This window comes from Mesoplodon mirus, assembly GCF_964341445.2.
Source record: "Mesoplodon mirus genome assembly, chromosome: 4".
Lineage (NCBI taxonomy): Eukaryota > Metazoa > Chordata > Mammalia > Artiodactyla > Ziphiidae > Mesoplodon > Mesoplodon mirus.
This window is the reverse complement of record NC_138979.1, coordinates 19,506,676-19,529,495: the sequence shown is the minus strand read 5'-3', so window position 1 is coordinate 19,529,495 and position 22,820 is coordinate 19,506,676. Positions and strand designations below refer to the sequence as shown.

Genomic DNA, 22,820 nt, shown 5'->3' with positions numbered 1-22,820 from the left:
ATATCTTTTGTCTGTATCCATCCATCAATCCATATGTGTGTGTTATATGTAATATAGATTAGTATATAGTGTATGTTATACATGTTATCATATCTCTCTATAAGGTGGGCCTTGTTATCCTCCTTTCACAAAGGAACCTGAGACCGGGAGACGATATATAATTTCCCCAAAGTCACTCCACCAGGACTTGCTGGAGCCAGGATTTGAATCTGTGTCTTTATTTCTCTAAATCCCAGGCTGAGGAAACCACATCACGAAACTCCTCCGAAAGCAAAGTCAGTCCGCAGAGAACAGCAACACACCTTCCCTTGAAAAATCACTTCTCTCTTCACCTTCAGGGCCCTTCTTCCAGTTAGACTAAAGGGCAAGACCTGGGTTGCTGTTTCCTGATCATGATTCAGTCATCAGTGTGGACTGTTGCTCTCAGATGCTTTTTATGTAAACTATTTGCAATATGTTTGGGCACTTAAGAAGCGTATTTCAGGCGGTCAGAAAACTTGCTTATACGTGTTACTTGATTTTGCAGTTACTCGGGGTCAGTGAGGCAGGCGTGAACTTCTGCTCAGCCCTGCCGAGTTCCACAGGGTCTGGACAGCAGACTTTCTCTCCTCTGCATCCCCTTGCAGCTCTGTGGTGGAGCAAAGGGCTGAACAAAGGCTACTGGATGTGACCATAGTGGGACTTGGTTGAGGAGAGACCCAGGTTCACTTTCCTCCATCCTTCTCTCCCACCGACAGGCCACAATGGTCCCAAGTGTGCTCCTGCCCTCTGTCTTTCCAGAAGGCAGGCTGGGGTGGAACATTAGGTGTTGATTTTCTAACTGTAAGGACACAACTGCCCAGAGCTGCTTCCCCAAGGGGGGACCATGTCCACTGAAAAGAGAAGAGGGTTTTTTTGTTTGTTTTTTTTGGCGGTACGCGGGCCTCTCACTGTTGGGGCCTCTCCCGTTGCGGAGCACAGGCTCCGGACGCGCAGGCCTAGTGGCCATGGCTCACGGGCCCAGCCGCTCCACGGCATGTGGGATCTTCCCGGACCGGGGCACGAACCCGTGTCCCCTGCATCAGCAGGCGGACTCCCAACCACTGTGCCACCAGGGAAGCCCCGGTAGGTGGGAACCTTGACAGCTACCTGGGCTGGGCAGCGGTGGGCTGTCCTTCATCTGTCATCCTTGTCTCTGTTTCAGAGCCCATCCAGGGGGCTCAACAGCCAATGATGAAGCCTCTTTTTCAAGAGCATCTTTGTTCATCCAAACATTTACCCAGGATCTGCCATGGGTAGACCTGGGCTGGACACTGAAAATCCAAAGACAAAAGTAAGACATAAGACATGGTTCTGCCTTAAGGATCTTGTGGACAGGTCAGGGCAGCGTGCAGTGTAGGAAGAGTCACCATGGAGCTCTGTCCACTGCCGTGGGGACACAGAGCAGGGCACCTACCCCACCTGGCGGCAGGGCACTGGGTCTTACTAGTAACACGGCAGCTGGTCTCCAGGGGTGTGCCAGAGTCGATGGAAGGGGCCAGGGGAGGGCAGCCCAGGTAGAGTGCATACCTCTACCTTGGTCCAGAAACAAAAAGTGCCCAGTGGGCAGCAACCAACCCCAAGCATCTTAGCTACTAGACCCAGAGTGTGGGAGATGAGGTTGGGGAAGTAGCGTCCAGTCGCCAGGTTCTGTTTGCAGATGAAGGGACCGGTGGGCAAATGAAACGGCCTGCAGAGAGAATTCAAAGTCAAGACTGAAACATAAGGTTCAGTTCTCAAGCCTCCTTCCCTTTAGTAAACAGGCAAAACAGTTAAGAACACAGACCCAGAATCAGACAGGTAGGGCTGACGTCCTGACTTTGCTGCAAGTTAGTTTCTCTGCCTTTATTTTTTTATTTTATTTTTTAATATAAATTTATTTATTTAATTTTGGCTGCGTTGGGTCTTCGTTGCTGCGCAAGGGTTTCTCTAGTTGTGACGAGCATGGGCTGCTCTTAGTTGCGGTGCGCGGGCTTCTCATTGCAGTGGCTTCTGTTGTTGTGGAGCACGGGCTCTAGGTGTGTGGGCTTCAGTAGTTGTGGCACTCAGGCTCAGTACTTGTGGCTTGCGGGCTCTAGAGTGCAGGCTCAGTAGTTGTGGCACACGGGCTTAGTTGCTCCGCGGCATGTGGGATCTTCCCGGACCGGGGCTTGAACCCATGTCCCCTGCCTTGGCAGGCGGATTCTTAACCACTGCGCCACCAGGGAAGCCCCGTTTCTCTACCTTTAAAATGAGAATTGTATGAGGGACTGTATACACGGATCTGGTGTGAGGGAACCACAAGGAACAGCACCGGGACCTTGAGATTTATAGCAGCTGAGCCGTAAGCACCCTTAGACCCTCAGTGACTGGAGGAGGGAGAAAGCAGTTACCACACCCAAGGGAGTGTGGTAGAGTCCCTTCCCTTGAGAGCAGCACTGGCCCTCTGCCCAGGGGTGTAACCAGCCTGAGCGCTGGATGGGAAGGCTCAGTGCAATGCTCACCCTGCCCTGACTTCCTCCTTCCTTCCTCATCTCCCCTGGGGCCCCCACTGGCCAACCCCCTACCAGATGCCAGAGAGTCCAACCCTCAGTCAACCCTCTGTACAGGTCAGCCTCCCGGGGACAGAGCAGAACGGAGGGTGGCTCTGAAGGACACAGGGAAGGTGTTGGGGAAGCACACCTCCGGGGGGAGAGAGGGGTTTTTTGTTTTCGTTTTTTTGTATTTTTTTATATTTTTTTAATTTTATTTTTTTAAATCCTTTTTTTTTTTTGGCCGCACCATGCGGCATGCGGGGTCTAGTTCCCTGACCAGGGATTGAATCCGTGCCCCTGCAATGGAAATGCAGAGTCCCAACCACTGGACGGCCAGGGAAGTGCCTGGGAGAGTGAGGTTTAAGTGAGATAATCCAGCAAAGCGCCTTGGTGGAGTTTTTGACCCAAAATAAGTGCTCAGTCAAAGCTACACTAGAATCTAGTAGTATGTTTGTGTAAGTGTGCCAAGGTAGATGAGATGGCAGACTAAGGAGCAAAGGGAAGACGGGAGGTGGGAGCATTCTCCCTAGATGGCCCTCCTGAGGCTGGGATGGATGTGATGGATGAGCCCATGAAGGCGAGTTGCCCGTATTGGGCGTGACCGTCTGTTGTTGGGTTGTCAAGTTTAGATGTTATTCTGAACCATGGGCTTTTAGGCCTAGAACAATTGGGAGTGGCTTTATCGTCTTTGAGAACCCACAGTGAGATCATCTGTAGATTATTTAAATGGTTTGATAATGTAAAATATGAACACAGAGATGAAATCTGCAAATGTGTGGATCCAGGACCACGGAAGTCAGCATTCTGTATATGGAGGTAGAAACAACGCAAAGTCATTTCTCCTAATTGAACCCACCACGCAAACCTGCTCACGAAATAGCCTGACCAGGGAACTCTGTGAATCTTCTAGATCTGAGGAAGATTTTACAACTTCTCCTTGCCCTTCTGTTCTGTTTCAGCCCTTATTTAAAACTTTTCTTTCTTAATTTTAACTTAGTCCCCAAACTCCATCCGTTTCCTTTCCTTCCATCCCCAGTACAGACACATAAACACAGTATTCTATACTCCCCCTCCCCCCCAAAAAGAGGAGCTAAAACCAGAAGAAATCAGGATTACTTTAAGAAAATTGGCACAAGAAGATTAAATCTTTCTTGGAATTTTCTTAAAGATTTTTTTTCCTTGAAAAGAAAGCCAAACTGTAAAGTAAAACACAGTCCGTTGTTAATAAACAAAAACCTCACATATCTAAAATTTCACTATTTTCCAAGATGAACTAACATTTTGCCCTGTCTGCTTTTCCTAATATGCACATTTCATTTAGCCCAAATCCTCATTATGGGAAACATTTCCATATCCATCTCTCAGCTCCAGGCTTTCCTGGGTAATGAAATATGTGCTTCGTGGTTTCAGAAGCACTGGCTCTTACTTCGCCAAAAGCAGCAAATCTTTAAAAATGAAATTTTCCAGGCACTTAGCCCCTAAATCAACCTTGTAAAGATAGATGATTCTGAATCTTATCAGCCCACAGAATGTCTCACAGCCTTTAAAAGTGTCATCAGCTGTTCCCCTGTGCAGCACGACCAATGATGCTGTGTAGGGCGGCAGGAGCGGCTGAAAATTTGTACTAAAAGCTGTGTTTTGAACCTTCATTAAATTTCTTACTTGCTGGCAGCCTAAATCCCTCGAAGGCCTGGAGTCTGTTGATTCCTGTTCACTTGTTCTCATTAAACTGGTCTTTAGGCTGTAGCTGTGCTTTGAACACAGTTGGGCTGCGTGGGAAGATTCAGGGCTCGTCTGGGGGCGGGACTCTCTCACTATGGCTGCTGCCGCCCTGTGGGTTGTCTCGGGCCCGGAACCAAGTTCTGCGCCATCCAGCCTTGCGCTTGGCCTTCCAGAATCCAGGCTTGCCCTCTGCCCTGTCCGTCACTTATGGCCGCAGCCTCAATCTCACCCCTTCCCGATGTCCAGTCCCAACCAGAGGCTGCCCCTGCCTGCCCGCTGTGGGCCTCAAGCATGGACCAGCCAAACAAATTGGGGGAGGAAGCATAGACCCACAGCATCTTAAAGCCAGAAAGAATATTAGGAATTTTCTAGTCTGGCCTCTTCGTGTTTAGATGTGGGCATTCTGGTCCAGAAAATGCATCATTGGCCTTTAATGGTAAAGGTCACCTCAGAGCCCGTAGCAGACCTGGGAGTGAGAACCCACAGTTTCATGGCACGAATTGTATTTGGGGTATTTAACAAAAATTCCTACTTCTATTATGACTGTCAGTACCTCTAGAACTAGAAGTTTCTTGCACCAACATCCTAGTATCCTCTTTTTTTTCTTTCTTTCTTAAATGTTTTTTGGCCGTACCATGTGTCTTGCAGGATCTTAGTTCCCCAACCAGGGATCAAACCCAGGCCCTCGGCAATGAAAGCGCCGAATCCTAACCACTGGACCACCAGGGAATTCCCAAATGATCTTTTAAAAATCAACTTTGAAACAGTTCAGTGGAAAAAGGGTCATGGTATTAAAATTTATGTCAACTTCTGCTTATTGCATTTTTATTTATTTATTTATTTTGCGGTATGCGGGCCTCTCACTGTTGTGGCCTCTCCCGTTGCGGAGCACAGGCTCCGGATGCGCAGGCTCAGCGGCCATGGCTCACGGGCCTAGCCGCTCCACAGCATGTGGGATCCTCCCGGACCAGGGCTCGAACCTGTGTCCCCTGCAGTGGCAGGCGGACTCTCAACCACTGCGCCACCAGGGAAGCCCTGCTTATTGCATATTAATGGGCAAAACTGTAACCTTCCAAATACCTGAATTGGGCATGGTAGGGTGATACTCTGCAGTTTGGGGCCACTTGTGGCAATTTGGTGACTCAAGTGTATAAAATTTCCCTTTCTTCCTCTGATGATTTATTAAATAAAATGAACCTGGAAAGGTCTTGAAATGTATACCGAACATATATTTTGTTTGTTTCACTAACCCATCGTCTATTAGGGACCATATCCCAGGCAGTAAGATCAATAACGTTTATACACAGAGGGCGGCCTGGTAGGTGTTCAGGGCGTGCAGGACTCTGGTGAATAACGTGCAAAGCGTTAAGATGTGTTGACCCTCCGTCGCCACCAGGGTTAACCCTTTTAGCTACTTGTGAAGTCACAATTTTACTTCTGTGCCACGTGTGCCCAGAGAACGTGTGCGTCCTTTGCTGAGACTGTGTCTGGAGCGCACACGGTGCAGACTTCCTCCACGCCAGTGAAGACAGCTCTTCCTCCCAGGCAGGATGTCAAGCCACCACCTGGTGCTGGGTCCTCAGCTGGTTCAGATCCTCACAAGAGATCCTCTTGTCTTCCAGGCTCTGCGGCTACCCTCCTTTCTATGATGAAAATGACTCCAAGCTCTTTGAGCAGATTCTCAAGGCGGAATATGAGTTCGACTCCCCCTACTGGGACGACATCTCCGACTCCGGTAGGTCTCTCGGCTCCTGGTGGGCGGCTCCTGGGACCCCGACACCCAGCCCACCTGAGTCTCCAACAGTCCCTGGGGGCTCAGAACAGTCCTGAGGCTCCTGAGGATGCTACGCACTTAGACTTGACTTGAGAAGCGAGGAGAGGCTTGGGACACGTGTGGGACACATGCCCTGAGCCAGGCTGAGGGATGGGGACTCACTCCTCCACCACTGCTGGCCATACCCTGATCTGGGTGCTCTGGAGTGAGACAGTATTAGCTCGAGTTTATTGAGCTTACTTACTGTGTGCTGTGCACTGTAAACTCCGCATGTGTGCCTAGTTCACCCAGTCCTCAGGGCAGCCTATCAGGTGGGGATTACTATTAGCCCCATTTGACAGATGAAGAAACTGAGGCCCTGGAAGGTGAAATAACAGCTAGTAAGTGGCAGAGCTGGGGTTTGAACCCACACCCTCACTCCAGAGCCCAAGTCTCAGCTACTGTGCCACACAAAACGTTCCCAGGGAAGTTCACCATTTCCTCCTCAGGGATAAAACTCAAACCCAAGGCCCACGTAAGCAGATGGAATGTCTCCAGCCTCAGTTTCCTCCCTGACAAGATGAGGATGGTAATAATACCACTCCCACCCTGGTGGGTGGTGTAAGGATCACATGAAATAATGAATGAGCTATTCAAATATCCCATTTTATTATTTGCATTATTTCCTCCTAACTGGAAATGCCCTGCTTTCTTCCTCAATCTTCCAAAACCTGGGACTGGACTATAGTTCTCCAAGGCTTGCAGGAAAGAGCCGCATGGGGAGTAGTTTACTTCTGAGTCAGGAAGGGCCCCAGCTGTCCTCCAGAAGTCCAGCCCTGTGGGGAGTGAGCTGCCAGATGCCACAAGGTGACAGATTTCCCACCTGGCACGTGTCATCTTCTGGTTCTGGGTCCCAACCTCTCATGTTCTCAGTGTCCTGCTCTGGGTCATACCTGGTCCTGGGCCTCCAAGCAGTTTTGCTTCCCCACCAGAGCACATCTCCTGCACCCTAATTTCCTGCTCGCTGTTTGTAATTATCCGCGGGGCTGCAGAGGGGCCTTCTGGAGGGCTGTGCATCCACAGTGGGTGCTCGGGCGACTTTGTTGAATCGGTGAGCTCTTAACGTGAGGACGTCAACAAAACAGCTCCCTAAGGCAGCAGTGAGCTGAGTGAGAGGCACCTGGCGACCAAGACGTTTCACCTTTTCCCTGAAACAAAGGCGCCACTAGCTGCCAGCGCGAAGGGACTTCGAGCTGGGAAGGCAGGGTCCCAGGCCTGGCTGGGCTGCCTCCTCCTTCACTGGGTCACCACTCGGAAACCCAAACCTTGTCTTCCCTTTTCCCCAGATGCTGGTACCACCTGCCTTTTTGTCCCGGGTCCCGAGTGTCCGTGGAAGGCTGGTCTCGTGTTTCCATGGTACCCTTGATACCCCCCAGAGGCACCCTGGTATCATATTGTCATATCTCAAGCCACATCCTGACTCCCCCTCTTGTGCCTTCCTTTTGAACAGCAAAAGACTTCATTCGGAACCTGATGGAGAAAGATCCAAATAAAAGATACACATGCGAACAGGCAGCTCGGCACCCGTGGTAAGAAGAATCACCCACTAGAGAGGCCGGTCAGCTGGGGCTTCATTATGAAAGCCACGGGTGAAGCTTGCATCCCGTCTGGCCGGTGGCTTTCATCCTTTCCCCAAACCAACCCTTGAGGACACAGTCTTCTGAAGGCACTAATGACAGATGCACAAAAGATAGCTGTAGCTTTTTCACTTCATGTGAAGTATTTTAGGATCATTTTTAGTGAAGGTAATTCCCAAAGGAGGCATTAAGAGTGGAGTTTTATTCCTTGAACTTATTACTCAGTCTGTAAATGAATTGAGGTCACATGTTCTTTTCCTTTTAAGATGCTTTTCAAGTTAGTGTTTCTTCACCTCCAGAGGGATGCGTTGATAGTTTACGACATCCTGGACTACATTTCCTGCGGTGCCCTGAGGCCACCTTGTTTTTGTGCCACTTACTAGGGTTGAACCCAGTGACTTTGGGTTTATACTTCTCTGAGCCTGAATTTTCTCATCTTTAAAGTGAGAATAACAATACCTAGTTTACAGGATTGAAGTAAGCAGTGACTGAGATCATGCACACACAGAAAGGGTTTAGTGCATCTGGCACATAGCAATTGCGTCATTAAGCTCTTCTTATTAAAGCACCGTGAGCCTCCTTTATGGTTTTTTGTTTGTTTGTTTGTTTACATCTTTATTGGAGTATAATTGCTTTACAATGGTGTGTTAGTTTCTGCTTTATAACAAAGTGAATCAGTTATACATATACATATGTTCCCATATCTCTTCCCTCTTGCGTCTCCCTCTCACCTTCCCTATCCCACCCCTCTAGGTGGTCACAAAGCACTGAGCTGATCTCCCTGTGCTATGCGGCTGCTTCCCACTAGCTATCTGTTTTACATTTGCTAGTGTATATATGTCCATGCCACTCTCTTACTTTGTCACAGCTTGAAACAAAGGCCAGGAGTAGTAAAATAGCCGATACAACGCGCAGACCCTTGACTTCAGGAGAAATCCCCCCCGACCAGTCCTCTAGAACACTGTTCCCTGTTGATTCTACCGTCTCCTGCGGCATTTTCTCCAGATGCTCATATGCTGATTAACCTTCCAAAGGGGACCGGCCCAAGATCCTTTCCTGATGAGTTTCACAGTATTTTAATGTATAATAACAGCCGTCATTTATCATCGATGATGTCCCAGGCCCTGTGCTAATCATATTAAAATATCACCACATTTTTTCCTTTATGATAATCCTGTAAGGTAGATTTTTGTCTCCATTTCTGAGATAAGGAAATATATGTAGAAACATGAAGAAACTTAGCCAACAGGACACAACTAGCTAACAGCAAAGCCAGAAATGTTTCCAGGCAGAACTGTCAGATTCCAAAATGATGCTCTTTACCCCAAACTGACAGGAGAAGGAAAGGGAAAGGAAGGAATTTTCTGAAAAGGGGGCAGTTTTGGTTTTTTTTTGTGGTACGCGGGCCTCACACTGTTGTGGTCTCTCCCGTTGCGGAGCACAGGCTCCGGACACGCAGGCTCAGCGGCTATGGCTCACGGGCCCAGCCTCTCTGCAGCATGTGGGATCTTCCCGGACCGGGGCACGAACCCATGTCCCCTGCATCGGCAGGCAGACTCTCAACCACTGTGCCACCAGGGAAGCCCTCTTTTTTTTTTTTTTTATTAACATCTTTATTGGAGTATAATTGCTTTACATGGTTGAGTTAGTTGCTGCTGTAGAACAAAGTGAATCAGCTCTACATATACGTATATCCCCGCGCAGTTGCCTGTTTGAGGAAGGTCGTGAGCTGTCGTGAGCCGAGGTGGCCTTACCTCCAAGAAGAGTGTTTAACAGCGGCCTCTGGGCCACCGTGTGCCCCGCTTGGTTCTTACCCAGCCGCAGCGCGCCCTGGCACTGTGGGAAGTGAGCACGGAACACTCCTAGGATAACTGAAAATTTGCATTTTCCTCCCCTCTCAGCCTTGCTCACCCACAGGGAAGGGAGTCTCCCTGACACCCCGCCACCCGGCCTGTTTGGTTTGGAGCGGGCTGCGCCCCCCGTCAGTGCTCAGCCTGAGAAGTCCGTCCTTACTACCACTTCTGCCCCCTGGTTTCCAAGAAAGAGCTGACCACCCCGAGGTGGAACTGGCATTCTTTTCTGAGGATGCAGCTGTTACAAACAGGAGGAAGCACTCATGTGAGGCCTCCAGGAGGAGAGACTGAGTAACGACATCTGCTCCCCAACCTCCTCGTGCTTGGGCTTTCGGGTGGATTTGCTCATTCACATATTTCTCTTCACTGATGTGCGTCTGGGGAAAGCAGGCAATTGACAGTTGTTGGAAATGGAAACCTGACTGGCCTTGGTTCGTTTCTGAGTATCCTCTGAGCTGTGTATTTTCAGCCCTGCTGGGAAAACTAGAGGAGTCTATTTACGGGGGTCTTGCTCTGAGCTGGGAATAGCAGACTGTACCGTATTCTAAACTTAGGCCCAGCCTGGCACAGACTTACCTTCCAGAGTCCACCAGCCATGTTTTCGGTTCCTAAAAGGAAAGGCTGGTGGTGGGAACATATTTTTTATCCAGGGCTGGTTTCCTATCTGAATAAGTCCCAGGCTTGTTCCTCTCATGTCCTAAATTGGTTGGACAAGGCAGTCTGTGCCCAGTCTGGTCTGTGTCCAGGGCCCTCAGAGTCTGGGACCTGACAGGCTCTGCCAGCCACCTGCCAGCCAGAAAGTATGGTCAGTGTCCCCGGCATCTGTCTTCCCCTTAACATTTCTGAGATCCAAGAAGTTACTTCTGAGGCATCAGGCATCAGCTCAGAATTGAATAGTTTGGTGCTAAAGGAAAGGGAAATGGATGACTTCAAGCCCAGAAAAGACTGAGCAAAATGCAACTTCCTGTGAGATTGGGGGAGGCCAAGCGGTCAAATGTAGAGTGAGGGTGGTGTTGAGGTTGAGAAGGGATGTGAGGGAGAAGAATGGGCTGGAGGGACCCCCAGCTCATCAACGAGACTGGTGACTAAGCCCAGAGAGAAGAGGGAGGTGTGAGAACGGATGGGGTGGCGGCGGGGGAGGGAGAAGAGGTGTGATAAAGCAGAGGGAGGAAGTAATAGGATAAGGGGGGACTCTGAGGACAGGAGATCGAAACTAAACCTCCCTTCCTCCCTGCTAATAGAAGGCTAAGGTCAAGCAAGAACTAGAGAAAAGATTGCCCAGTGTTGTAAAGGACCCAGTGGAAGGTAGCGGCAACATGGTCCTTGCGGTTCTGAGAACTTTTCTAGGAAATGCAGGAGTAGGTGTGCCAAGCAGGGCCGAGCTGAGGCTGGGAACCCTGTCACTGAGCACAGAGAAGGTGAGGGACCCTGGGGTGAGGGAGGGGAGTAGAACATGGCAGAGCTCATGTCAGCCGGGATGGAGCCAGAAGTGAGCAGTGGGCCCCAGGTGTGAGCAAGTCCATGGATCAGAGATCCTGGGGATGCCAGAGAGGGGCCGGGGGCAGGAAGTGGGGGGGAGACCCTGGGTAGGGGTCTGGTGTTCAGACCAGGTAGGGGACACGCTTGAGACCTCAGAGGTGAGACACGGCAGGTAGGAAGCTGGGGGAGGGGGAGAAGGAGGAGAGCTGAATTCAGGTTGCGCTGTCCTTGTGGACTCTGATGTTGCAGGAATGGGGGTGAAAAGGGAAAGAACGGGGAGCCGGGCAGAGTGGCCCACCACAAAGGTGCTGACCCGTCCTGGAGGGGGTGCCGGGTACGGAGGTGGGACCGGGCTTGGAGTGCAGTGGTGGTGGGTCATGGACGTTCAGACAAGAGCTGTGCGTTGAAATAAGCAGCCTGGAGGGACAGTGACATGCCATCCTCTCAGCAAACCTGTGGGAGGGGACAGGACATGGCTTCCCCAGGAAAGCAGCTTGGGACCCAGTGTCAGACGCCCCCCGCCCCCCAAGAAACCCTCTTGAAGAAGCATCTTTGCCTCCATTTCAGGATCGCTGGTGACACAGCCCTCAGCAAAAACATCCACGAGTCGGTCAGCGCCCAGATCCGGAAGAACTTCGCCAAAAGCAAGTGGAGAGTAAGTCCTGTGTTTCCTACATTCCCAGCGAACTTAACCACTCAAACGAAACTGGCCCTGCAGTTCAAGCATTTTTTATTCCTAAGTGTTACTATCCCCCAAGTTTGATGAGAATCCCCAGAGCCTCACCCAAATGTGTGCTAATTTTAACCGATAAGGATTAAGACTTGACGAGAGCATCGTGGTGTGAGAGGGATAAAGTGTATGATTTAATAATATCGCCCCTCTGTGATCCAAAAATAGCAATATTGCCAGCTTTTCCTCATTTGCTGTTTCTTAAGAACATAATCCCTGTTGTCTTCCTTCACTTTGCTGGAACTTTGAAGGGTTGACTTTTATTAAAGTGACATGAAAAGGGGGGAAAAAAACCAGGAAATCTCAGTTGAACTCATCAATACATTCTGGTAAAAATGTGATGGATTTAAACCATTACCCTATGTTCTCATAGCATGGGTAATTAAGAGCTGGCTGTTTTTGCATGAGAGCCAACAACTAGAGACTACACAGACGATAATTCCACTGACCTACTTTATTCACAGGAAATGCTATGATTTAGGACAAAACACCAATAATCAGAAAATTAAAACTCTTAAAATATATTTTAAGGTACTCTATTATTATAAAACACCTTTTGTTCTAGAAGTCATTCTCTTAAATTATGGAGAGAATTGGCTTACGTTTACTCTATATTCTACGGTATCATGTCAGAAGAAAAATACTCTTTTCATCTCCAAAATATATTTTCTTGGGGGGAGAAGGTCAAATGATGAATGTACTTTTGGAAGAAGAGGCAACATCAGTTTCCTTTCTGGTGGATCATGAGACCGTTTTCAGAAGTTTGAACTGCTTAGGGTAACAGGATAAATGATAGGAGACAGTCTCGGTCTTTTCTAATTAGCTGGAATATTTTGTCTGCTTTTCCCCTTTCTTAAATTTCAGCAAGCATTTAATGCCACGGCCGTCGTGAGACATATGAGAAAACTACATCTTGGCAGCAGCCTGGACAGTTCAAATGCAAGTGTTGCGAGCAGCCTCAGTCTGGCCAGCCAAAAAGATTGTGCGTATGTAGCAAAAACAGAACTTTCCAACTGGCGTTGGGGAGAGAGGGGGACTCTCGTTTGCTGAGTAGCTACTGTTTGTCGGGGTCTGTTAATACTTGATCTTATTTAATACTCCCAACCATCCTATTCACTATTTTTTAAATATTTTTTGAAATTTAGTTATTTCATATTTCTACAACCGTAGCTACTGTTGTTTCCATTTATAAGAAATCTGAGGCTCAAGTCCCACACAGCCACGTGTGTGTAGACAAAAGCCCGACACTTTCTCATCCATCTCCTTATGTTCTGATTTGCTTCTCATTGGGCATCACCCTTAGGGACTGAGGAAGGGATGGCAGAGACTCCTATGACAGTCTGATTTCATTGACTTTTAAAATGTATTTTCTTTTTTTTTTTTCTTCTGATAGTCATTTGAGCTAATTTATACAAAGTGTGTTGGCTTTGGGATCAAAGTAATAGTACTAATGTTTCGTTGTCCTTCATCTGTGCGTGGGATGGTACATCACGGGGGACACACTCACCCTCCTTATTTTTCTCTCCCACTCCCCACTCTGTATATTTCTCTTAATCTCATACTAGGCCTTTCCATGGGCTCCTCCGCACTGCAGAGAAGTTGCCTTGATCGTCCCTGTAGGCCTTCATTTCCATAATCATCGAGACCCTTCAGTTTGGTCTCACTCTGAGCATCACACTCCTTCCTGTTTGCCTCAAAAAAGGTTCCCCTCCTCTTTAAATAGCCCTCCCACCTCATTCCGGAATGTCCAGCCCTTATGTTTTCCCAGGAAATCTCCATGAGCATCCCCTGACATAAGTGCGTGCTGCTTTAGGCCCACATTTACATCTCAGTGCAAATCCTTTCCGCCCTCTGGTCAAAGGAAACCCCACAATCTATCGTTTACTTGAAGATCCAGACAGTGGCTCTGACAGCAAAGCCATCTTAGTGATTTACTTTATGGCTATCCCAGTGTTCGAGCCCACAGAGTTCACGGTGACGGGGGTGAGGGGTGTACTGCTGCAGCTAGGAAGATCATCCCACGGGAGAACATTCTGATGCCAACACATTTGCTTGGGGAGCGTCGGAGGTGCAGCCCGTGAGGAATTTTTCTAGGCCAGGGGGCTGCCGAGTCCACACAGGACTCAATCAGCAGCCCCATTTCAATGTGCCTTATGTCACAAACGCTTCTTAGCCAAGAGTCCAGACCACACACCAAGCTGGGGTTAGAAGCGGGTATCACATTCTTCATTCACTCTTAAAATCCCTGCTTCTCAGCACCGTTGTAAGAAATAAACAGTTCTTATAAGGACGGTATATATTCAATACCTAGCCCAACGCCTAGTATGTAGTAAGTGCTCAGTAAATGGAACCCATCATACTGTGGTGGCTAAACCATGTTGTATCCACATACAAAGCAGTTATCATTATTATAATGAAACAAGGAGGGAAGACCTGGGTCTAAGAAGAATTTGGATACATTGCAAATGTTTTCCTGTGGATAGGGAAAAATTTGGAGTCAAGTGCATAAAAGCTTGTCCCCTGCCACAAACCCCTGCAGCAGCGGGAAGAGGGAGTGAGTAGATCCTTAAGCTTTGAACTTCTTGTGTCCGCTGTCCCCCTGCAGGTCTGGCGCCCTCCACGCTCTGTAGTTTCATGTCCTCTTCATCAGGGGTCGCAGGAATGGGAGCGGATCGGAGACCGAGGCCCACCACTGTGACGACAGTGCACTCTGGAAGCAAGTGACCGGCCCTACAGGTGGGGCCCAGGGGGTGAGGCCAGGGAAGGGGGCCCCCAGGGGCCCCCAGCACCACCAGTCACTCCAGAGCGATCCCACCTTGCACGGTGCGCCTCCCTGCACAGGACTGGAAGACAGAAGTTTTTTACCGCCATATTTTATACTGCAGTTCTGAAGTGTTCATTTCTCACAAAGTGGACTGGCTCAAGGGAGCGGATTTGATAGGATCTGGTGCTGTACATACGAGTCTCGCAAAGCCCTAACAGAATGGACTTTCTCAGTTCCTCTCCCTCAGCCCTGTCGTTTCCGATCTTCTCAGTAGAGGTAACCGTCTATGTTGTATTTTTTCATTCATAACAAAAAAAGGTTTCAACTGGATTATTTAAGTATCGGTAAATATTGTGCATTAGGGTTTTTTTTTTTCCTTTTAAGAAATATGTCCTTTTGAGCTCTACTTCTTACTTCCGTGCCCTGTACCTTTTGCTTGTCAGTAGTAGAATTTTATGTTAACCTTTAAGAGATTTTTTTTTTCTTCCGAAGGGAATTTAAAAGTACTTTTTAAAATTCTAATAAGAGGATCGATCAAGGATCTGTCTCCGAGGTGAAGAGTGCACTTTACTTCAGTTCCTTCTCCTTCTCTCCCCTTCTTCCTCGGAGGGGCAGTTTTCTGAGAAGACAATTCAGCCCTTCTGCAGCCTGTCTTCTCCCCCGGGGTGTGGGCACCGTGGGAGGGAACCTGCAGAAAACCTTGCCTGGCAGCTCCTGCAGCAAAGCCCTCTCCAGCTGGAGACCCTGGGGCCTCTTGCCGTCAGCGGTCAGAAATGAAGAAGCCTGCTCTCCCAAGACGAAAGGCTAGACTTGCTGTGAAGGAGAGGACCCCCGCTCGCCCAGCAAAGATTTAAGAGCCTCCCTGGCTGAAGGAGCACGATGCCATTTTGTTTGGAGTGAATTTCCCACACAGCTCTCGTTTCTCACGAGGGGAGTAACAGCGTGGAAGCCCTGCTCTCAGCTATGCAGTTTTAAAATTAATCTCTCTGTTTTTTAAAAATGCATTTCTAATCTTACAACTAAAAATGGCCTCCAGCTTACACCAGTTGTTTCTGCAAATGTTTACGCTGTTCTTAGAGGCTGATCCAGAAGGGAGGAGAGGAAAAGACTCCATTTATCTGGGGTGGTTAAGGAGAACAGGACAGTGGCCACTGCAGTGACGGCCGGAGACCCGGCAAGCAGGACACTGGCTACTGCAGTGACGGCCAGAGACCACCCCAGCCAGCACTGAACGCCATCCTTCTGACCAAGGGAATCCCCAAACCAAAGACCTGTGATGGTGGGGTCACCAAAGGTCCCAGTTTGCCCAGGACTGAAGGATTTCCTGGGATGTAGGACTTTCAAACCAGCAATGTTCGGGGACCACTGGACCACATTGTCCACCCACGTGGTGGATCGGTGTGCAGGATAGAGTGAGCACAGCATGAAACCCAGGGAAAAGCGCTTCTCCAGGAGGCTTCAAGGATGCTGTCTTGAAGAGACGAGCAGGTGGCTCCAAATGCCCACTTTGCAGAAGCCCCCCCCCCTCAGCCCTTGTGCCCATGTGATACCTTGAGTCTGCATCACACAGTCAGCCTCGAGCCCGCAGTGGGTCCCTGTTCATCTGCCTAATGGTCCAGTGACTTTCCTGGCTGTTGTCCTCATGCCCTTCTCCCACAGTTGACCAGACACAGTGGATCCTGTAGGCCATGCCATCTTTGTCACTTCTGCACCTTGGCCTAGGTCCAGGCCGAATGTTCAGTGATGCCCCCCATCACACACACAGTGTTATGAGGCTCAGCACTCCATTCTGCTTCCTTTAGGAGGGCAGGGCAGGTGTGCAGGAGAGCAGCCAGAACGACAGGCATCTGGTCTACCCCGTGTCCACTGGGTCGTAGGCACTCAGCCCCTTGACAGGATTCCCGCTTGGTGTCTGCCACACCAGCATCCAGAGTGAAAATCAAGCGATTACTCTTCAAAATTTGTAAAAAGCCTGGAAATGTCTATAAAACGACAGTAGGCCCAGTTAAGAAGCAAGTGGTGCCTGAGTTGGAGGCCAGTAGCAAGAATATTATAAATAATAACAGAAAACTGAGGCATCTCTCCCAGGGGTTTATTAGAATGTTGCTTACCAACAAGTGTAATGGAAGATTCAAGTTTCAACAGTATAAGAAAACAAGGAACTAGGGACTTCCCTGGCTGTCCAGTGGTAAAGACTCTGTGCTTCCAATGCAGGGGGCATGGGTTCAATCCCTGGCTGGGGAACTAAGATCCCACGTGCCTCGTGGCGCGGCCAAAAAAAACAAAAACAAAAAACAAAAAAAAGAAAACACGGAACTAGCTGTTTTGGGGGAGGGGTGATAATTTGCCTGACTTTGATACTTAGAACGTGTGCCTGAATAGTTATCAGCTCCTTGTACTGTGTGCTATATGCAGTCATTTGCACTTGGAAAGCAACATCTGAAGCCAAATTTATTGATGATAAATTATTTTCTGGAGCTGATGTGTGGGGTGCATGTTCTATGCAATTAGTTTGAAAGTATGTCTTACCTGGAAAGTGCAGAAGAGCTGAGAGATGGGCCGGACCCCCTCTTTGCAGTTGGGGGTCTGCTCTTGGCCATGGTTGACCTGTAACACGTCAGGAGATGGTGACTGTTTCAGCCCAAAAGTAGACTCTGTTGAACTTGACATCAAGTGAGTCTCTACTGTCTGGATGCGTGTATTCCCATTGTTTTAGGAGGAGGAGGAAATACTGATAACTCCCATGTAGAATTTATGCTCTGTTGAGAGAGCCTTAGTGGTAAAAGAATGGAGGTTCTCTTTCAACCGTATTTAGTATTATTTACACTTTATGACAACATGGGAAGAGAGCTCAGAATGTGCCTTTTGGTAACGCCTGCCAAGTGGAGTGGCAAAGTCCTAGGACCCTCACTGATGTCAAATTCCACCGACGAAGCTGAGCATTTCATACGGGCCCCCAGCTTACACACCCACTGGAGGCCAGTGTGTGCCGCTGAGGCTAATGGTGGACCATGGACTTCATCACAGTCTGCCTTCCAACCTCCCCGCCCCCCAGTTTGGTCTCTTCACCTCCTCAGAGCAAGTGGATTGTTTCTGTCGTTTGAAAGAGTGTCCTCAGATGGTCTTGCCCTCAGCTGCCTGTCTATCCCCCCTTCGCTTCCCTGATCTTCATCTCATCCGTGAGGCCATCAGGGAGGCTAGCATTTGTCTGAAACAGAGAGTGTGCGCCCGCATGTGGCCCCAACAGACCTTCGAGAAGGTCCCAGCTCTCCACCCAGCTCTTAGCATAGCGTCCAGAGAACTGGGCAGTCAGGCTTGGGGTTAACCAGGCAAGGCTCTGGCACTTAGGGAGCATGAGCCGGTGAAGAAAGGCATTTGGCATTTGACCCCCCAGACTCAGTTTACCTGCCTGTCACTAACCTCATCCTGTTCATTTGTCTCCCTTGGTGTCCAGCAGATCCTGGGTGAATTGAGATCGGGAGAGGGGGACCTCCCCCCTTTAGAATGAAGGCCCAAAACACCAGGGACAAAGGGAGGGAAGCCAAGTGACCCCTCCTGAAAAGGGGGATTGACCCTCTGTCTGGAGGAGTGACAGCTTAATCTGATGAATGCCCTGGGGTTTGACATTTTGTGAGCAATTTTAAACAGAAAGAAAAGACCGTACCCCAGTGGAGATAACTGTATTTTAAGGCTTTGGCCACCGTGGCCCCCTGGCCCACCCAGAGCCTAGGCTGGTGTTGATTCTTCACCCTGGAGAAGCCACCCTGGAACCATCGCTCCAGGGCTGAGGGCAGGAGAAGGAGGGTATGGCCTCTGTGCTTTGCCTGCAACACTCATGACTTCTCGACTTCATATGATTTCCACAAGCTCACTGCTGGGTTTCCTCTGGATGTGAGAAGGAGCAGCAGAGTGCAGCAAAGGGCAGCTCCTCCCATTTCCATAAACAGAAATAAGATGTACTCTTTCCCAGGGTTGCACAGTCACTTCTGGCAAAAGGAATGAAAGTCCTCCGATTCAACCGATGCACGAAACCTTTGCATGTTCTTCTGAAACAATACTGCTTCCCATTCTGTGCACTCACACTCTGCAGAGTTGGCCTTTTCCTTAAACACATTCCAGACCAAACACTGTTCAGTTTGCTTAAAGAAAAATGTATATACCTTTATGAAACCCACAACTCTTTGCGGGGGGCAGGGGGCTGGCCGTAGGTTGGGGCTTCAGGTGTACCTGACATTGGCCAAAGAGCATTCCAGTCCTTTGGTTTTCAGAATTGAAAATGTTGCGATAGGAAAGGTGAATTGGGCAGATATCTAAAAGGGGGACGTAATTCACAGAGATGCCAAGAAAACTGGTCTGCAGATGAGATAGCTGGGAGGCCTCTACACTGGACAGCAGGCAGGGAGGAGAAAGAGGAAGATAGAGGCCCAAGCCCCCTTCAGCCCCAGCCTTCGTTGTGGTCCCAGTGCATCATGATCTGCAGCCTGGGCGTGGGCACAGGAGCCCAGCCCCACTGTGAAGTGGGCCCTGCGTGCTGGCCACGGCCTGGCCCGCCTCCTGCTCTGCGCCGAGTCACAGCAAGGAACATCAGCCCTTCCCGCCTTCCCTGCCACCTGCAGCAGGAGCAGCTGGGCTTGTGACTCCAGTGGGCCTCTGCTTCTGCAAATCCAAAGGCTGTGCATTTGGCAGCCAACCCCACAGCATGTGGCTGCCAGGTCTGGTTTCGTGGACAAAGTGTGGAATGGCTTCTCAGTGTCTGAATCTCTCTACACCAAAGGGACTAACTATTGCATTTCCCCCTTTGTACCAATGCCGCTTCTGCATTCGCCACATCCATTTTTAATCTTTTGGTCTCCAGAAAACTTCTCATACAGTGATTATGTCTTCTGATGATTTACCAACTTATTTTACTTCAAGGTGATTTTATTTTCTTATGGACAGGAAAAAAGAAAATGAAAGGAGTGTTTGAGGCTTTAGTCATGGATAAGGTATGACCAGGGACTCAAAAGCCCTAAACACTAGATAAATTACTTCTCAAAGGAAAACCTTCATCTGGACACACTGAGGTTCCTGGGCCCTCATGGTAGCCTTGCACTTGAGGGAGGAGGAGCGCTGGGGCAGGACTGGCAGCGGATTGGACCTTTTACAAAAACCATTTTGACAGCGACAAAAATGCTGCAACCTTGCAGCAGCATCTTTGTTTTGCAAGACAGGCGGCATGTTCCAGAGGACATTTCTCTCAGCCCCACGATCAGGTTGGAAGACATGAAAGGTACATTCTGTCCCACATAAAATTTGGAACAATTTCTAAATTGGCTCTGGTCACCACACATAATGTCATAGTCCTTGCAACTCCCCCAATAGTGAGCACGTTTTCCAAAAGCTTATGACGTCGAACCCAGGAATGTCCCTGTGTCTATTATTACCAGGCTTGCAATTGGTTTGATTTTTCCATAAAACCATGCTTGTCCAAAAGAAGGGAAACTGTGCATTTATTCCATGCATGTAATAAACTCTGCAAGAAATTTACCCCACGTAGGTTTGCGGCACTGCAAAATTGTTAACGGGCCTGTGTAGCAAATGATTCTCTGCCTTGACAATCATGTACACATATCAGGATTTCTATCATAATGACAATGAGATTGATGACTTCTTGTTTTCCTCCAATAAAGACAATTAATCACCTTCAGATGTATGTGGTTTGTTTCCTCCATAAGAAGCAGGACTGGGGTGTTTCAACAGCTCTCTCTTTCCTCCTCTCTCTGAAGTTTGGATTTGAAGGAAGGAGTTTGAATTGAGCCCCTGGAAACGCATAAAATCCCCTAAATACTTTATCACCAGCCCGATGGGCAGGGATGCCAGGGATGGGGGCAGGGCATGCACATCGTGGCATTGAGGTTGTGGTGGGCGCTCAGGATTCCCCCCTTTTCCTTGCCACTGCAGAAGGTGGCTAGAGGCAGGCCCAGAAACCCAGATCGTGTTAACTAGATATTCTTGCGTTGTTTGGAGGAAAAGCCAACACTGATCTCCAGGAAGACGTCTCTGAGTAGCACTCGCCCACACACGTCCATCCTCAGCATCGCCTTGGAATTCTCGGTGCCCAAAGGAAGATTCTTTGCTGATCACGTTATCAGAAGTGGGGTCCAGCTGCTCATCGCTCAAAAGCCAATGAAGAGGCAAGGTTGGTGGCAAGGACAGTTTGCTTGGTTTTGGATGCTGGCACCTGGGTTGTGGGGGGAGGGGACGCCTGTCCAAAGCCCGACTCCCACACCTCCCCACCCCGGACAATCGGGGGGCAAGAGCTTTTACAGGCAGAGGGAGGGGGCTACGTGTAGACACAGCACAGTCAGCTCTGACCGTCATCTTGAAATTGGTCATCGGTGGTCTGACCAGCATCATCTTTTTTTTTTTTTCTTTATAACAAATTTAATCAGTTATACATATACATATGTTTCCATATCCCCTCCCTTTTGCGTCTCCCTCCCACCCTCCCTATCCCACCCCTCCAGGCGGTCACAAAGCACCGAGCTGATCTCCCTGTGCTATGCGGCTGCTTCCCACTAGCTATCTACCTTACGTTTGGTAGTGTGTATATGTCCATGCCACTCTTTCACTTTGTCACAGCTTACCCTTCCCCCTCCCCATATCCTCAAGTCCATTCTCTAGTAGGTCTGTGTCTTTATTCCTGTTTTACCCCTATGTTCTTCATGACATTTTTTTCTTAAATTCCATATATATGTGTTAGCATTACAGTATTTGTCTTTCTCTTTCTGACTTACTTCACTCTGTATGACAGACTCTAGGTCTATCCACCTCATTACAAATAGCCCAATTTCATTTCTTTTTATGGCTGAGTAATATTCCATTGTATATATGTGCCACATCTTCTTTATCCATTCATCCGATGATGGACACTTAGGTTGTTTCCATCTCCTGACCAGCATCATCTTGATTGTTTTAAGTACAGTTAGTCTTCAGTTCCAAGGTCAGTTTGTTCCCATTTCTTGAGGCCAGTTCTCAGAACTGTGGCAGCTTATGTCATGGCTCCAGTCTGGACATCATGCAGTTAACTTCACCCACCTGGTGGGGTTTTCAGTATCTACAAGACAGCTCACAGGATATGGCTCAGAATATAGCCCTTGAGGAGGAACCAAAGGTCCTTGACTTTGCTTAATGACTAAACTATTATTATTTGGTCTCCTTTGATTGTTTTCCTTTGTTTCTGCATTTTCTCACTTCTCTGATTAAACTTATTTTTTGGCTAAAGTTTTTCCAGAAACAAAATGCAGGCAGAGGACATGGGGGATGAGGACCTGTCCGTTTCAACCAGAAGAGTGAATAGTGTCTTTTTTTTTTTTTTGGCTGGGGGGTGCTTACAGCTCATAGCTCATCAAATATATTCTGGGGATTGGAGCTGATCACCAAACAATTCCTCCAATCCAAATAGTAAGCTGTTGTGTAGAGGGGAAAAAATGAATTGGACGTGGGTTGTAGAAGTGTAGAATTAACGCTATCCCACACAGCCAATATCAAGTGAAAACAGCATGGGCCTTAGTGGAAATAAGTGAGCCCCAAAGAAATACCCGATACCTGATGACTAGTCCTTTCTTAGCTGACATGGCTTCTCTCAACCCAGACCCTAGTTAGGAAGTATATCATAACAAAGGGATCATTCAGTGGGTGCATAGGTGACACTGTTAATGCAGACTTTACGGAACAAAAGAACTTTAGTAAGCTAACCACTTCTGAAAACTATTTGTGAGGATTCATTAAAGAGAGGTCTCCCCCACTGTGACCGAAAATGTAGCCAAAGCAAATGCAGAGAAGTGTAAAACTGCTCCTAATAGAAAGCTGGGATTTATCAGGGCCTTAGAGTTGAAATGTTAAGGTCTAACCTAAACTTTTGACTGAGTTCCAGTCACAGTGACCGGGCCAGCACCTCTATCCTTCAGACATTCACCGAACCTCCCTGGGGCTCAAACAATGTTCAACAGGCATTGAAATTCACCCCACATTTCTTATATTTTTCAGATAAATTTTGGTCTGACACATTACCTTGGGGTTATCTATCATTGGCTGTAACACATTCAGGGAGCCAAGAATTAAACAAAAGCCTTCCTCCATAGATACAGAACTGTCCATCCAGAAAAGAACCATAGCCTTATTATTGTCAGCAACGATAGCTACAGGTACTAATCATGTCATGGATTAGCCGTTTGCTGTGTTCTAGGTGCTGTGCTAAGTGAATTCCATTCAATGTTTCATTTAACCATTAGCTCAACAAGGAAGGTGCCCTTATTGCCTAAATGGGTTCAGAAAGATTCAACGATTTACCCACTGGCAGCAGAGTTTCA

The 22,820-nt window shown here is 48.4% G+C and overlaps 1 protein-coding gene across 6 annotated transcripts in view; it reads left to right on the top strand.

Moving 5' to 3' along the window:
- Window positions 1-20,145, top strand: part of CAMK1D (calcium/calmodulin dependent protein kinase ID) — a 421,414-nt gene extending 401,269 nt beyond the window's left edge. For 4 of the 6 annotated variants that reach the window (XM_082616821.1, XM_082616818.1, XM_082616819.1 and 1 more), the window contains 5 exons: window positions 5,876-5,988; window positions 7,517-7,595; window positions 11,543-11,630; window positions 12,570-12,687; window positions 14,311-20,145. In XM_082616821.1, coding sequence (XP_082472947.1) covers window positions 5,876-5,988; window positions 7,517-7,595; window positions 11,543-11,630; window positions 12,570-12,687; window positions 14,311-14,429 — 517 coding nt within the window. In that variant the 3' untranslated portion in view covers window positions 14,430-20,145. Of the gene's footprint in view, window positions 1-5,875; window positions 5,989-7,516; window positions 7,596-11,542; window positions 11,631-12,569; window positions 12,692-14,310 lie in introns of all 6 variants that reach the window. The other 2 variants (XM_082616823.1, XM_082616820.1) reach the window with 2 other exon arrangements.
- Window positions 20,146-22,820: the final 2,675 nt, after the last annotated feature.